At 47.3% G+C, this 16524-nt stretch overlaps 1 protein-coding gene across 1 annotated transcript; it reads left to right on the top strand.

Annotated features, from left to right (window-relative positions):
• Nucleotides 1–14277: 14277 nt before the first annotated feature.
• Nucleotides 14278–15526, top strand: LOC119291369 (probable serine acetyltransferase 4). Its single transcript, XM_037570122.1, has one exon. The coding sequence runs from the start codon at nt 14397–14399 to the stop codon at nt 15324–15326; it is 930 nt and encodes a 309-aa protein (XP_037426019.1). The 5' UTR covers nt 14278–14396; the 3' UTR covers nt 15327–15526.
• Nucleotides 15527–16524: the final 998 nt, after the last annotated feature.

The raw sequence follows: 16524 nt of genomic DNA on the forward strand, positions 1-16524 counted from the left end.
CATTTGCAACCAAACATGTTTTTCTTGGCCTAACTCGGCCTGGTTGGAGGTAATGGGGACTACCAAACACGCCCTTGGTGTTGCTGCTCGGTTGTGCTCAATCCGGAGAACAAGGAACAAGTCATGTTTTCAAAGTGTTTTGCCTAGAGATCCTAGTGGTGTTATTTTCTCTGTCTTGGATTTGTGCTTCGACGGGTGTCTAGACGTATTGTGATGGTGACGTACGATGTCATCCGAAGTGGACATGGCTTGGCGCTGCACATGAAAAGGATCATGTGAAGTCAACTAATGTGGTATGCTGGTCTCGAAGCCCTTATAGTTACTCTAGTTGTCCTATGATTCACCTTCTGCAGGCTTGATGTTGTTGTGATGCTCTTGGTTGGGTCGATGGACAACGTTTGGCGGAAATGACCCTATCATGTTGAAGCCATAGCGTCGCCTCTCCAGGTTGCGCATGTGATCAAGTCCCTACCGACGTGCTTTGCTTAGTGTGGTGATGTGACTATGGACTATGTTGCTTCATCAGTGGGGGCAATGAATATGTTGACCTAATGTACTACGAAGCCCTGATCTTGTTGCCTTGGCCTAGTGCTCTCTGCCATCGATGTACAATCCCATGCATGTCCGGTGCTCAATTGGGAGGATCCACCTAGTTCCTTGAACAACAATGACTCCAATGTGAAGCGCAAGCCTCACATTGAGTTTGGGTCACGGGTTGAGGAGATGCATGTTGATGCAAACGTGACACATGTTGATGCACCACCAATCTCGATGGATGGGTTTCTCGATAAGGTTACTCGCGTGATCCCACACACACTGCTTTGGACCCCAATGCCCTCGCATGTAGATGAAGATGGTGTTGGAGAACGTTGCAGAAAATAAAAAATTTCTACGCATCACCAAGATCAATCTATGGAGTCATCTAGCAACGAGAGAGATGGGAGTGCATCTACATACCCTTGTAGATCGCGAGCGGAAGCGTTCAAGAGAACGGGGTTGTTGGAGTCGTACTCGTCGTGATCCAAATCACCGAAGATCCTAGTGTCGAACGCACGGCACCTCCGTGTTCAACACACGTACGGAGCGGAGACGTCTCCCACGCCTTGATCCAGCAAGGAGGAGGGAGAGGTTGAGGAAGAAAGCTCCAGCAGTAGCACGATGGCGTGGTGGTGATGAAGAGGCAGTACTCCGGCAGGGCTTCGCCAAGCTTCTGCGGAGGAGAGGTGTTGGGGAGGGGAGGGGCTGCGCCTTGGAGGTGTGTCTTCAGCCCTCCCCTCGCCCCTCTATTTATAGGGGGAGGAGGAAGGGGGCCGGCCCCCACTAGATGAGATCTAGAGGGGGGCGGCGGCCAAAGGGGGGGACTTGCCCCACAAGCAAGGGGGCGCCACCCTTATGGTTTCCCCCCCCCCCAACCCTAGGCGCATGGGCCCAAGGAGGGGAAGTGCCCAGCCCACTAGGGGCTGGTTCCCTTCCCTCCACGGCCCATGAGGCCCTCCGGGAGAGGTGGCCCTGTGGACCCCCGGAACCCATCCGGTGGCCCCGGTACAATACCGGTATGACCCCGAAACTTTCCGGTGACCGTATTACTACTTCCCATATATAAATCTTCACCTCCGAAACATTCCGGAACTCCTCATGACATCCGGGATCTTATCCGGGACTCCGGACTACATTCGGTAATCACATACAAGTCTTCCTAATAACCCTAGCGTCACTGAACCTTAAGTGTGTAGACCCTACAGGTTCGGGAATCACGCAGACATGACCGGGACAGCTCTCCGGCCAATAACCAACAGCGGGATCTGGATACTCATGTTGGCTCCCACATGTTCCACGATGATCTCATCGGATGAACCACGATGTCGAGGATTCAAGCAATCCCGTATACAATTCCCTTTGTCAATCGGTACGTTACTTGCCCGAGATTCGATCGTCGGTATCCCAATACCTTGTTCAATCCCGTTACTGGCAAGTTACTTTACTCGTCACGTAATGCATGATCCTATGACCAACCACTTGGTTACATTGAGCTCATTATGATGATGCATTATCGAGTGGGCCCAGAGATACCTCTCCGTCATACGGAGTGACAAATCCCAGTCTCGATTCGTGCCAACCCAACAGATACCTTCGAAGATACCTGTAGTGTGCCTTTATAGTCACCCAGTTACGTTGTGATGTCTGGCACACCCAAAGCACTCCTGCGGTATCTGGGAGTTACACAATCTCATGGTCTAAGAAACTGATACTTGACATTAGAAAAGCTTTAGCAAACGAACTACACGATCTTGTGCTATGCTTAGGATTGGGTCTTGTCCATCACATCATTATCCTAATGATGTGATCCCGTTATCAATGACATCCAATGTCCATAGTCAGGAAACCATGACTATCTGTTGATCAATGAGCTAGTCAACTAGAGGCTCACTAGGGACATGTTGTGGTCTATGTATTCACACATGTATCACTGTTTCCGATTAATACAATTATAGCATGAACAATAGACAATTACCATGAACAAGGAAATATAATAATAATCATTTTATTATTGCCTCTAGGGCATATTTCCAAAGTCTCCACTTGCACTAGAGTCAATAATCTAGTTACACTGTGATGAATCGAACACCCATAGAGTTCTGGTGTTGATCATGTTTTGCTCGTGGAACAGGTTTAGTCAGCGGATCTGCGACATTCAGATCCGTATGCACTTTGCAAATATCTATGTCTCCATCTTGAACATTTTCATGAATGGAGTTGAAGCGACGCTTGATGTGCCTGGTCTTCTAGTGAAACCTGGGCTCCTTGGCAAGGGCAATAGCTCCAGTGTTGTCACAGAAGAGAGTGATCGCCCCCGACGCATTGGGTATAACTCCTAGGTCGGTGATGAACTCCTTCATCCAGATTGCTTCATGCGCTGCCTCCGAGGCTGCCATGTACTCTGCTTCACATGTAGATCCCGCCATGACGCTCTGCTTGCTGCTGCACCAGCTTACTGCCCCACCATTCAAAATATACACGTATCCGGTTTGTGACTTAGAGTCATCCAGATTTGTGTCGAAGCTGGCATCGACGTAACCCTTTACGACGAGCTCTTTGTCACCTCCATAAACGAGAAACATATCCTTAGTCCTTTTCAGGTACTTCAGGATATTCTTGACCGATGTCCAGTGTTCCATGCCGGGATTACTTTGGTGTCTTGCAACCAAACTTAAGGAAAGGTTTACATCAGGTCTGGTACACAGCACGGCATACATAATAGACCCTATGGTCGAGGCATAGGGGATGACACTCATCTTTTCTTTATCTTCTGTTATGGTCAGGGATTGAGTTGAGCTCAATTTCACACCTTGCAACACAGGCAAGAACCCCTTCTTGGACTGATCCATATTGAACTTCTTCAATATCTTGTCAAGGTATGTGCTTTGTGAAAGACCTATGAGGCGTCTCGATCTATCTTTATAGATCTTGATGCCTAATATGTAAGCAGCTTCTCCAAGGTCCTTCATTGAAAAACACTTATTCAAGTAGGCCTTTATGTTATCCAAAAGTTCTATATCATTTCCCATCAAAAGTATGTCATCCACATATAATATGAGAAATGCTACATAGCTCCCACTCACTTTCTTGTAAACGCAGTCTTCTCCATAAGTCTGCATAAACCCAAACACTTTGATCATCTCATCAAAGCGAATGTTCTAACTCCGAGATGCTTGCACCAACCCATAAATGGATCGCTGGAGCTTGCATACCTTGTTAGCATTCTTAGGATCGGCAAAACCTTCCGGCTGCATCATATATAGTTCTTCCTTAAGATAGCCATTAAGGAATGCCATTTTGACGTCCATTTGCCATATCTCATAATCATAGTATGCGACAATTGCTAACATTATTCGGATGGACTTCAGCTTCGCTACGGGAGAGAAAGTCTCATTGTAGTCAACCCCTTGAACTTGCCGATAACCCTTAGCGCAAGTCGAGCTTTATAGATGGTAACATTACCATCCGCGTCCATCTTCTTCTTAAAGATCCATTTATTTTCTGTCGCTCGCCGATCATCGGGCAAGTCTGTCAAAGTCCATACTTTGTTTTCATACATGGATCCTATCTCGGATTTCATGGCTTCAAGCCATTTGTTGGAATCTGGGCCCGCCAACGCTTCTTCATAGTTTGAAGGTTCACCATTGTCTAACAACATGATTTCTAGGACAGGGTTGCCATACCACTCTGGAGTGGAACGTGTCCTTGTGGACCTATGAAGTTCAGTAGTAACTTGATCCGAAGTACCTTGATCATCATCATTAATTTCCTCTCTAGTCGGTGCAGGCACCACAGGAACATCTTCCTGAGTTATGCTACTTACCAGTTCAAGAGGTAGTACTTCATCAAGTTCCACTTTCCTCCCACTTACTTCTTTCGAGAGAAACTCTTTCTCTAGAAAGGACCCATTCTTGGCAACAAAGATCTTGCCTTCGGATCTGAGGTAGAAGGTATACCCAATGGTTTCCTTAGGGTATCCTATGAAGACGCATTTTTCCGACTTGGGTTCGAGCTTTTCAGGTTGAAGTTTCTTGACATAAGCATCGCATCCCCAAACTTTTAGAAACGACAGCTTAGGTTTCTTTCCAAACTATAATTCATACATTGTCGTCTCAACGGATTTAGACGGTGCCCTATTTAAAGTGAATGTAGCTGTCTCTAAAGCGTATCCCCAAAATGATAGCGGTAAATCGGTAAGAGACATCATAGACCGCACCATATCCAATAGAGTGCGATTACGATGTTCGGACACACCGTTACGCTGAGGTGTTCCAGACGGCGTGAGTTGTGAAACAATTCCACATTTCCTCAAGTGCGTACCAAACTCGTGACTTAAATATTCTCCCCCACGATCTGATCGTTAGAACTTTATTTTTCTGTCACATTGATTCTCTACCTCATTCTGAAATTCCTTGAACTTTTCAAAGGTCTCATACTTGTATTTCATTAAGTAGACATACCCATATCTACTTAAGTCATCAGTGAGGGTGAGAACATAACGATATCCACCGTGAGCCTCAATGCTCATTGGACCGCACACATCAGTATGTATGATTTCCAATAAGTTGGTTGCTCGCTCCATTGTTCCGGAGAATGGAGTCTTGGTCATTTTTCCCATGAGGCATGGTTCGCACGTGTCAAATGATTCAAAATCAAGAGACTCCAAAAGTCCATCAGTATGGAGCTTCTTCATGCATTTGACACCAATGTGACCAAGGCGGCAGTGCCACGGATACGTGGGACTATCGTTATCAATCTTACATCTTTTGGTATTCACACTATGAATATGTGTAACATCACGTTTGAGATTCATTAAGAATAAACCATTGATCAGCGGGGCATGACCATAAAACATATCTCTCATATAAATAGAACAACCATTATTCTCGGATTTAAATGAGTAGCCATCTCGCATTAAACGAGATCCAGATACAATGTTCATGCTCAAAGCTGGCACTAAATAACAATTATTGAGGTTTAAAACTAATCCCGTATGTAAATGTAGAGGTAGCGTGCCGACGGCGATCATATCGACCTTGGAACCATTCCCGACGCGCATCGTCACCTCGTCCTTCGCCAGTCTTCGCTTATTCCGCAGCTCCTATTTTGAGTTACAAATATGAGCAACCGCACCGATATCAAATACCCAGGAGCTACTATAAGTACTGGTAAGGTACACATCAATAACATGTATATCACATATACCTTTGGTGTTGCCGGCCTTCTTATCCGCTAAGTACTTGGGGCAGTTCCGCTTCCAGTGATCGTTCCCTTTGCAATAAAAGCACTCAGTCTCAGGTTTGGGTCCGTGCTTTGGCTTCTTCCCGGCAACTGGTTTACTGGGCGCGGCAACTCCCTTGCCGTCCTTCTTGAAGTTCTTCTTACCCTTGCCTTTCTTGAAACTAGTGGTTTTATTGACCATCAACACTTGATGTTCCTTTTTGATTTCAACCTCTGCTGATTTCAGCATTGAAAATACCTCAGGAATAGTTTTCACCATCCCCTGCATATTGTAGTTCATCACAAAGCTCTTGTATCTAGGTGGGAGCAACTGAAGGATTCTGTCAATGACCGCCTCATCCGGGAGGTTAATGTCCATCTGGGACAAGCGGTTGTGCAACCCAGACATTTTGAGTATGTGCTCGCTGACAGAACTATTTTCCTCCATCTTACAACTGTAGAACTTGTCAAAGACTTCATATCTCTCGACCCGGGCATGAGCTTGGAAAACCATTTTCAACTCTTGGAACATCTCATATGCTCCGTGCTGCTCAAAACGCTTTTGGAGCCCCGGTTCTAAGCTGTAAAGCATGCCGCACTGAACGAGGGAGTAATCATCATCACGCGACTGCCAAGCGTTCATAATATATTGGTTCGCTGGGACGGGTGCTTCACCTAGCGGTGCTTCTAGGACATATGCTTTCTTGGTAGCTATGAGGATGATCCTCAGGTTTCGGACCCAGTTCGTATAGTTGCTGCCATCATCTTTCAGCTTGGTTTTCTCTAGAAACGCGTTGAAGTTGAGGTTGACATGAGCGTGGGCCATTTGATCTACAAGACATTTTGCAAAGGTTTTAGACTAAGTTCATGATAATTAAGTTCATCTAATCAAATTATTTAATGAACTCCCACTCAGATTAGACATCCCTCTAGTCATCTAAGTGATACATGATCCGAGTCAACTAGGCCGTGTCCGATCATCACGTGAGACAGACTAGTCATCATCGGTGAACATCTCCATGTTGATCGTATCTTATATACGACTCATGTTCGACCTTTCGGTCTCTTGTGTTCCGAGGCCATGTCTGTACATGCTAGGCTCGTCAAGTCAACCTAAGTGTTTTGCATGTGTAAATTTGTCTTACACCCGTTGTATGTGAACGTTAGGATCTATCACACCCGATCATCATATGGTGCTTCAAAACAATGAACTTTTGCAACGGCGCACAGTTAGGGGGAACACTTTCTTGAAATTTTTTATGAGGGATCATCTTATTTACTACCGTCGTTCTAAGCAAATAAGATGCAAAAACATGATAAACATCACATGCAATCAAATAGTGACATGATATGGCCAATATCATTTTGCTCCTTTGATCTCCATCTTCGGGGCGCCATGATCATCATCGTCACCGGCATGACACCATGATCTCCATCATCATGATCTCCATCATCGTGTCTCCATGAAGTTGTTTGCCAATTATTACTTCTACTACTATGGCTAACGATTTAGCAAAGAAGTAAAGTAATTACATGGCGTTATTCAGTGACACACAGGTCATACAATAAATAAAGACAACTCCTATGGCTCCTGCTGGTTGTCATACTCATCGACATGCAAGTCGTGATTCCTATTACAAGAACATGATCAATCTCATACATCACATATATTTCATTCATCACATCCTTTTGGCCATATCACATCACAAGGCATATGCTGCAAAAACAAGTTAGACGTCCTCTAATTGTTGTTGCAAGTTTTTACGTGGCTGCTATAGGGTTCTAGCAAGAACGTTTCTTACCTACGCCAAAACCACAATGTGATATGCCAATTTCTATTTACCCTTCATAAGGACCCTTTTTGATCGAATCTGATCTGACTAAAGTGGGAGAGACAAACACTCGCTAGCCACCTTATGCAACTAGTGCATGTCAGTCGGTGGAACCTGTCTCTCGTAAGCGTACGTGTAAGGTCGGTCCGGGCCGCTTCATCCCATGATGCCGCCGAAACAAGATAAGACTAGTAGTGGCAAGTAAATTGACGAAATCTACGCCCACAACAAAATTGTGTTCTACTCGTGCATAGAAACTACGCATAGACCTAGCTCTGATACCACTGTTGGAGATCGTTGCAAAAAATAAAAAATTTCTATACATCACCAAGATCAATCTATGGAGTCATCTGGCAATGAGAGAGATAGGAGTGCATCTACATACCCTTGTAGATCGCGAGCGGAAGCGTTCAAGAGAACGGGGTTGATGGAGTCGTACTCGTCGTGATCCAAATCACCGAAGATCCTAGTGCTGAACGGACGACACCTCCGCGTTCAACACACGTACGGAGCAGAGACGTCTCCTGCGCCTTGATCCAGCAAGGAGGAGGGAGAGGTTGAGGAAGAAAGCTCCAGCAGCAGCACGACAGCGTGGTGGTGATGGAGAGGCAGTACTCCGGCAGGGCTTCGCCAAGCTTCTACGGAGGAGGAGAGGTGTTGGGAGGGGAGGGGCTGCGCCTTGGAGGTGTGTCTGCAGCCCTCCCCTCGCCCCTCTATTTATAGGGGGAGTAGGAAGGGGGCCGGCCCCCTCTAGATGAGATCTAGAGGGGGGGCGGCGGCCAAAGGGGGGACTTGCCCCCCAAGCAAGGGGGCGCCCCCCCTTAGGGTTCCCCCCCAACCCTAGGCGCATGGGCCCAAGGGGGGATGTGCCCAGCCCACTAGGGGCTGGTTCCCTTCCCTCCACGGCCCATGAGGCCCTCCGGGAGAGGTGGCCCCTCTCGGTGGACCCCCGGAACCCATCCGGTGGCCCCAGTACAATACCGGTATGACCCCGAAACTTTCCGGTGACCGTATTACTACTTCCCATATATAAATCTTCACCTCCGGACCATTCCAGAACTCCTCGTGATGTCCGAGATCTTATCCGGGACTCCAAACTACATTTGGTAATCACATACAAGTCTTCCTAATAACCCTAGCGTCACCGAACCTTAAGTGTGTAGACCCTACGGGTTCGGGAATCACGCAGACATGACCAAGACAGCTCTCCGGCCAATAACCAACAGTGGGATCTGGATACCCATGTTGGCTCCCACATGTTCCACGATGATCTCATCAGATGAACCATGATGTCGAGGATTCAAGCAATCCCGTATACAATTCCCTTTGTCAATCGGTACGTTACTTGCCCGAGATTCGATCGTCGGTATCCCAATACCTCATTCAATCTCATTACCGGCAAGTCACTTTACTCGTCACGTAATGCATGATCCCGTGACCAACCACTTGGTCACATTGAGCTCATTATGATGATGCATTACCGAGTGGGCCCAGAGATACCTCTCCGTCATACGGAGTGACAAATCCCAGTCTCGATTCGTGCCAACCCAACAGATACCTTCGGAGATACCTGTAGTGTGCCTTTATAGTCACCCAGTTACGTTGTGACGTTTGGCACACCCAAAGCACTCCTACGGTATCCGGGAGTTACACAATCTCATGGTCTAAGAAACTGATACTTGACATTAGAAAAGCTTTAGCAAACGAACTACACGATCTTGTGCTATGCTTAGGATTGGGTCTTGTCCATCACATCATTCTCCTAATGATGTGATCTCGTTATCAATGACATCCAATGTCCATAGTCAGGAAACCATGACTATCTGTTGATCAACGAGCTAGTCAACTAGAGGCTCACTAGGGACATGTTGTGGTCTATGTATTCACACATGTATCACTGTTTCCGGTTAATACAATTATAGCATGAACAATAGACAATTACCATGAACAAGGAAATATAATAATAATCATTTTATTATTGCCTCTAGGGCATATTTCCAACAGATGGTGCCTCTCACACGGACTGGCGTAGTGAGCGTCTAGATAAGAAGAACAATGTGTGCAATATCTCGATGGCCAGGCATGCGGAGCATAGGTTGATTGAGGCTTTTGATGAGTTTTCGGTGCTAAAATATGTTGCCCATCTCTCTCTAGCAATTTAGGCTTTTGAATGAACTGGTTAGAACATGAATTCAGTATATATCAAAGCCAAGAGATCTTGAGTTGAAGACCCTGCCAATCCAATATAAAAAAATCATGCGGCCTACACCGCAGCCATGTATAAGGACTAAAAAAGACTAGACATGAGGGTAAGTGTTGACACATATTGCCCGCCTCTCTGCTTCAGTTAAGACTTTTGGGTGAACTAGTTGGAGTATGAATTCAAAAAACAACTTTCTTCACAAGTGATCGAGACGATCCCCAATCCGCGCTTTGACGCGCATCGACGGTATGTCAAAGGTGGACACAACAAAATGTTAGTTCATGTTTGCTTGGATACAAAGGTGGTGGTGCTTTTTGAGTTGTATCATATGGTTTTGGGCCTCAACGTCTTCTATCTGGCTCGGATGATGTTCCATGATGTTGTGAGTGTACCTTCGTCTAAATCCTATCCCCGAGTTCTAGCTTCTTTTGTGGTTTTATGTTTGTATTTGGTTTTTGCCCGGTTTTCTTGAGTTAACCAATAGAGGTGTGGTTTTTTGTTCTAGTTTCCCTCATACATCAACTCTTTTCTTGTTAATGCGATAGCTCCCAACCCTCTGATGAGGTTCTGTCAAATAAAACTTGATATTCTGGGTCGACGATAGTACTTTTGTAGGGTAAGTTCATGCTTAGCTTTATTCTAGGTAGGTCTGAGGCGTCTTTGATGTGCTTTGTATGCCGGAGATGTGATGCATGGCTAGGACTACATTTTTCGTAAGAAACAGGGACCGAGAGCCCCTCTTATCAAGAAATAAATAAAATTATCAGTTTATGCCTAACATAGCGTAAAACACTGGGTGAGCCCTCACCCGTTAGTTCTTTCCACGGGTGATGGCTGGTCAGTTATAGCGTGGATTATAAAGTTTTTATTTTTTGCGGGGAAGTGGATTATAAAGTTAGAGATAGTTATGCAAGGCCAAGCAGAGAAACCAGGGCCGTCTCCAGAAATTTAGGGGCCCGGGACGAAATGCAAAATGGCTTCCTAAATTTTGATATACTCATATAACTGAAGTTCTAAGCTTATCATTTACCAAGATAATAAAAGAAAAAGTTTGCACCTTGAAGTTTGAATTAGCAATTATCTTCAAAAATGGTTGTATCAATTCATCTGAAGTCTAAACCTATGACTGCAAAGTATAAAGAAATGTATCGCTTATCGACATATAGGAAGTACAGTGGCTAATGCTCAAGTTTATTAACTATCGATGTGATTATTTTGTGCACCAAAATTCAGAAAAGAAGAGCATGCGTACAATAGTGGTAGCAGGAGTGTGTCTCTTGATTTTTCGGGCCAGGAGATGGAGATTCCTTTGGGTCTTCGATCTGTACCAAAATTCAGAAATTATTATGTGAACTCTGAAGCAAACTGGCTTACAGCAAATAGGTTTGGAGTACTCACGTGGGGTCATGGCTTGGGGAACTAGTCAAGTAGCCTGCAACATCCATCTGGCGAGGAGCCGAGGAGACAAGAGGAAGACTGGGGGAAGGCCGGAGGGTGACAACGGCGGGGGCAGCCAACACGAGGCGAGCGATCTGATCGGGCGATTAGACGACGGAACACTCCCCTAGCGGCATCACCGGCCGACGCAGAGAGGTATGTATGTGAATGGGCTCCTACTCCTGCCTCAGCTAGTGGGCTTTTCATATAATTTTTCCCTGATTTGGGGGCCCCAAAATTTTGGGGGCCCGGGGCGGTCGGCCAATTTGGCCTGCCCCATCGACGGGCCTGAGAGAAACAAATGTATCTTGTCTGATTTCGTTTTATATTTATTTCTCTTACCATTAACGAGTGAGGTAGCCTTGAGCAAATGCATTATTCACTGACAATCTCACCTCCCTCTCATCCAATTCTTGCTGAGCTTCCCCTACCCCCACGCCCACGTATGTCCTTGCATCATCACCTTTTGTATTTCGGCCAAGTGATTCCTCCAATAAGTGGCAACCTCTCTGTGCTTTGCCGTGCCTATCAAGGAGCCGAGGCTGAGCCTCAGCCTGAGGACCTGGGTCAAAGTCCAAGATCCCATGTGTGTCTGCCCCCCATAATTTTGCTGGTAGAACAAGTCAAGGCACCTGCACCCCGGCGCCTTTGCCACTGTCTCGTCACTCCAAACGTCACCCGTGGGATCCTCTGCGGCTCCCACCAGGGTCCTCCGCGCGGGCTGCGGTACGCGCCGCGCGTAATGAATCCTCTCGAATCACTATACTAATCCGCATTTCCGCAGCAGCAGTACACCAAGGACGCCAAATCACCAGCTAAAAAAGAAAAGAGATGCCAAATCATCAGCTAAAAAAGAAAAGAGATGCCAAATCATTAGTTCTAGTTTGACTCAAGATGTCCATCTCCCTTGGTGCTTGGTCTTAGGGATGGCACCCGCATGGTATGGGTACGGGTGGAGCTACCCCATACCCTTACCCGTCCGCCCTGAGTTTACCCATCACCCATACCCATACCCGTCAAGGGTACAATTTTTTCCCATACCCGTCACCCGACAGGGTATATGGATACCCGCGGGTAAAAATACCCGCGTTTACAGCACATCAATTGAGTAGACAATAGTTGTAAAAAGTAACATATAATCATAAATTATTAATAGCAACACATTTTAAACAACAATGTACAACAACATATTGTAACAACAACATATTCTCATAAACAAAAGTACTTTCCTATAAAGTGACATATAAAAATGATAAATAAGAACACATAATCATAAATAACAACACATATGCATACACTTTAAGTTCACGAAATCATGATAAATTATAGAGATAATTTGAATACACATTAGAGTTTTTACCTAGCGTGATTAAGAGGGGAAATCAATACATTGGGATATTAACGAAAACCCACCTGTTAACATTTTAGATGGGTACATGGGTACGCGGGCATGGGTTATACGATCTCATACCCGTACCCTCTCTCCCCGATGGGTATGATATTTTCCCATTTAAGTACCCATGGGTAATTTTTTGTCCCATACCCTTACCCTAATAGGGTTTTTACCCACAGGGTACGCGGGTAATGGGTACCCATTGCCATCCCTACTTGGTCTCGTGGTGTCCTGCTAATTAACCGCCACTGGCGGTCAGCAGCACTGGATCCAGGGCGAAAGTACCAGGTAAACCTCCCCCCATGTCACCACGTGAACCATACAGATTTTTTATTTTTTTTATTTCACATTCGCCCACGATTTATCGCAAACATTGCAGCCAAAATTGCCCGGAGAGAATCAGAGTAGACGACAGGTTGACGAAACAAAGGTGTCGTTTTTGCGCCAAAAGCAGTGTCCATGCGGAGGAGCTAGCTTGCAGAGGGACGGCATCCATGGGTGGTGTGGCGTGGTGCCACAGCGCGCGTATCTATGTTTGCACCACGGATCCCGTTCGAGTGGTCGCCGCGGAAAGGAGGCACCAGCGGCCACGGATCGGCCCAGGCAACAAACATACATTCCCACGGAACCCACTTGCCCGCCTGACGTGACTCCACGCGCACGCCGCACGGCGCCGCGCCCCGCACAGATATCGCTCGTAGCCACACGAGCCACAGGGCCGTGCGTGGTGGAGCCGCCCGCGCAGGAGAGGCTCGCCAAGTTGCCCTGCTATCCTCGCCGGGGAAATCTGCCGCTCCCCGTGCCGTCCCTGTCCGAGGGACCGGCTCGCTCGCCGCGTTTTCATCCGTCCTTTCGCGCGCGAGATATGCTTCCGTTTGCCGGCACGGTAGTGCTACTGGTGAAAACGGCGGACTGACGGGCACCGGCGTGTCGGTACGCCGGGCGTGTCGCTTCGTGTAGCCAAGCGCCCGTTTCTAGCTCAGCCGTGGATCGGCATTTCGGTTTGCTCCTTTCGAAGGATTCCCAAGGGTGACAGTTGCTTTCGCTCGGAATCTTCTGTTGCGCACCACGGCTCCGTAGCTAGCTAGGATGGCAACTTGGTGCACCGTTATGCTGGTTGTAATGGGAGTATCATAGCTAGTATGATGCATGTCAACTAAGCAACTTTGATGAGGTGGCATAGAATTAAATGAAGTAAGAGAGGGTTGAGTATCATATCATGAGACCGTATCATAATAAATGCTACACTAGTATGTGTCATGCATGTCAATAAATAAAGTCATCTATGATACTATCATATGATACTATGCATTAGGGAGGTAGTATGATACACTAGTATCATATGCATGATACTAACTTATGATACTATCCATTAGAACCAGCCTTAGTTATCATATCCTTGTGGCATATGCTCGGTTCCCCTGTTCTCCACGTCGGTCGATGCGCATACGCGACAGTTGTGAGAAATTAAGTGGCGCGGGGAGGGATAAGCAGTGAGGCACATGCTGACGGTGGTGGTCAGTAACTGACGGCACCAGCGGACAGGTGACTCGCCACGGCCTTCGTTTCCTGACGCCATCTGTAGGTCTTGCCCTCTTCCCTGCAGCTTCCTCTGCTTCTTCCTCATCGCTCCACGGACACCTATATATAGGTGGCCGAACACCCGTTGCTTCTTCAGCTCCGCCACATCTCTCCACATCTCTCTCTCTCTCTCTCTCTCTCTCGGCGCACCGCAACACCACCTCTCTTTCTCTCTAGCAGCGCGTGGTCGGACATGGCAGCCTGTGTGGACAAGTGGAACCCAGCATACTCCTGCCACCGCATCTCCCGATCCATCTACCGCTTCATGCCGGACTGCACCGTCACCGCACCGGCGGGCGCGCCCGTGAACGGGAACGGCGGCGATGAAGTCTGGGAGGAGCTGTACGGCGAGGCGCAGGCCGACGCGCAGGACGAGCCGCTGCTGGGCATGTTCTACTCCGAGCTCGTCCTGTCGCACCCGTCGCTGGAGGCCGCCCTCGCGGCGCACCTGTCCGCGAAGCTCTGCATCCCGGGCGCGCTGCCGCAGGACGCGCTCCGGGACATCCTCGCTGGCGCGCTGGCGGCACACCCGGAGGCGAGCCAGCACACGCGTGCCGACCTCCTCGCGGCGCGGGACCGCGATCCGGCCTGCGCCAAGATGGTCCACTGCTTCCTCTACTACAAGGGCTTCCTCGCCCTGCAGGCCCACCGCGCCGCGCACGCGCTCTGGTCCGAGGGCCGCCGCCCGCCGGCCCTGCTCCTCCAGAGCCGCGCCTCGGAGGTGTTCGGCGTCGACATCCACCCCGGGGCGCGCATTGGCGGGGGCATCCTGCTCGACCACGCCACGGGCGTCGTCATCGGCGAGACGGCGGTCATAGGCGACGACGTGTCTATCCTGCACGGCGTGACGCTGGGCGGCACGGGGAAGGCATGCGGCGACCGGCACCCCAAGGTCGGCGACGGGGTTCTCATCGGCGCCGGGGCCAGCGTTCTGGGAAATGTGCGCATTGGCGATGGAGCCAAGATCGGCGCGGGCGCGGTCGTGCTTAGAGATGTGGCGTGTGGAACCACGGCCGTCGGAAACCCGGCGAAGCCGATCGGGAAGAAGGCGGCGCCGTCGCTCCGGCCAGAGGAGCAACCAGGGGTGACCATGGAGCAGAGGTGGTCGGACTACGTCATATGAAGTTCGTGTTACGTGTTTAGTGCAAGCAAGAGATTTTCCCTCCAAATGATTGACTACACTTATCCCAGAGCTCAGTTAGACATTGAGCATGGATCAGTCACATACTATCTTCTTTGTTTTTTTAATGAAATAATGACAAATTCTAGTAAATCATCTACCCCTCCGTTGCAGAATATAAGAATATAAGATGTATTGATTTCCGTACAAGTCAATCATTCGAATGTTTGACCAGGATTGTAGAATAAAATAACATCTGCAATACCTAATAGCTAAAGCATGAAACTACTTTTCAAAATGGATCAAATGATATAAATTTTGTACTGTGGATATTGATATGTTTTTCTCAAAACTCGGTCAGACATGCACTCATTTGACTTTTGTAAAAACAAATACACCTTATAGAAAGGAATAGAGGGAGTATTAGCCTCGTTGCAAACATATAGCGTAGTCTCATTTTTCTAATATGTTTACTTCATTCTACTACATTTTTCTACTTATTACCGGAAAAGTGTCGGCGCGTCGTAACAGGATGTAATATAAATATTTTATAATATGTTAGCCCATAATTATCTTCCATATTAGTGTGATTGTCTAACTAATTATTTATCAAATCATGCTTGTAATTTACCTACCTAAAAAAAATTAGGATTTTATTTGGTAAGAGCTTATTGTCTTGCCAAAGAAAATATAATTTTATTTGGTAAGTCAATAAAATACAATAGATAAGGGGGATTGTTGGACGAAGGCTGAGGTGGGCGACATAATCCTTGTTAAGTCAGTGCTCTCATCCGAAGTGGTTTTCTTCATCACCACGCTAATCTTCCCTCCTAGCGGCGTTTGAAATGTCAACAAGTTTGAATGTGTCTTTCTTTAGGCGGGAATGGACAAGACCACTGTGCAAAATGCAAAGTTAAGAGACACCGTGTGCCAACCCCTAGATTTTGGGGGGTTAGAGTGCTAAACACAAATAAATCTGCAAGAACCCTTAGGCTAAGATGGTTATGGTTCGAATGGAAGGGACCATCAAAGATGTTGGTGGGTTTGGGTATCCCGTGCGATGAAACGTACTTCGACTTCTTCTACATCTCCACAACCATCAGCATAGGCAATGGTGCAAGCGCCCCCGACTCGCCTTGGGTGCTAGACTGGAAGCCTAAGAATATCGTGCCTCTAATCTACGAGTCATCCATTCACAAAT

This window comes from Triticum dicoccoides, chromosome 4B, assembly GCF_002162155.2.
Source record: "Triticum dicoccoides isolate Atlit2015 ecotype Zavitan chromosome 4B, WEW_v2.0, whole genome shotgun sequence".
In the NCBI taxonomy this organism is placed as follows: Eukaryota; Viridiplantae; Streptophyta; class Magnoliopsida; order Poales; family Poaceae; genus Triticum; species Triticum dicoccoides.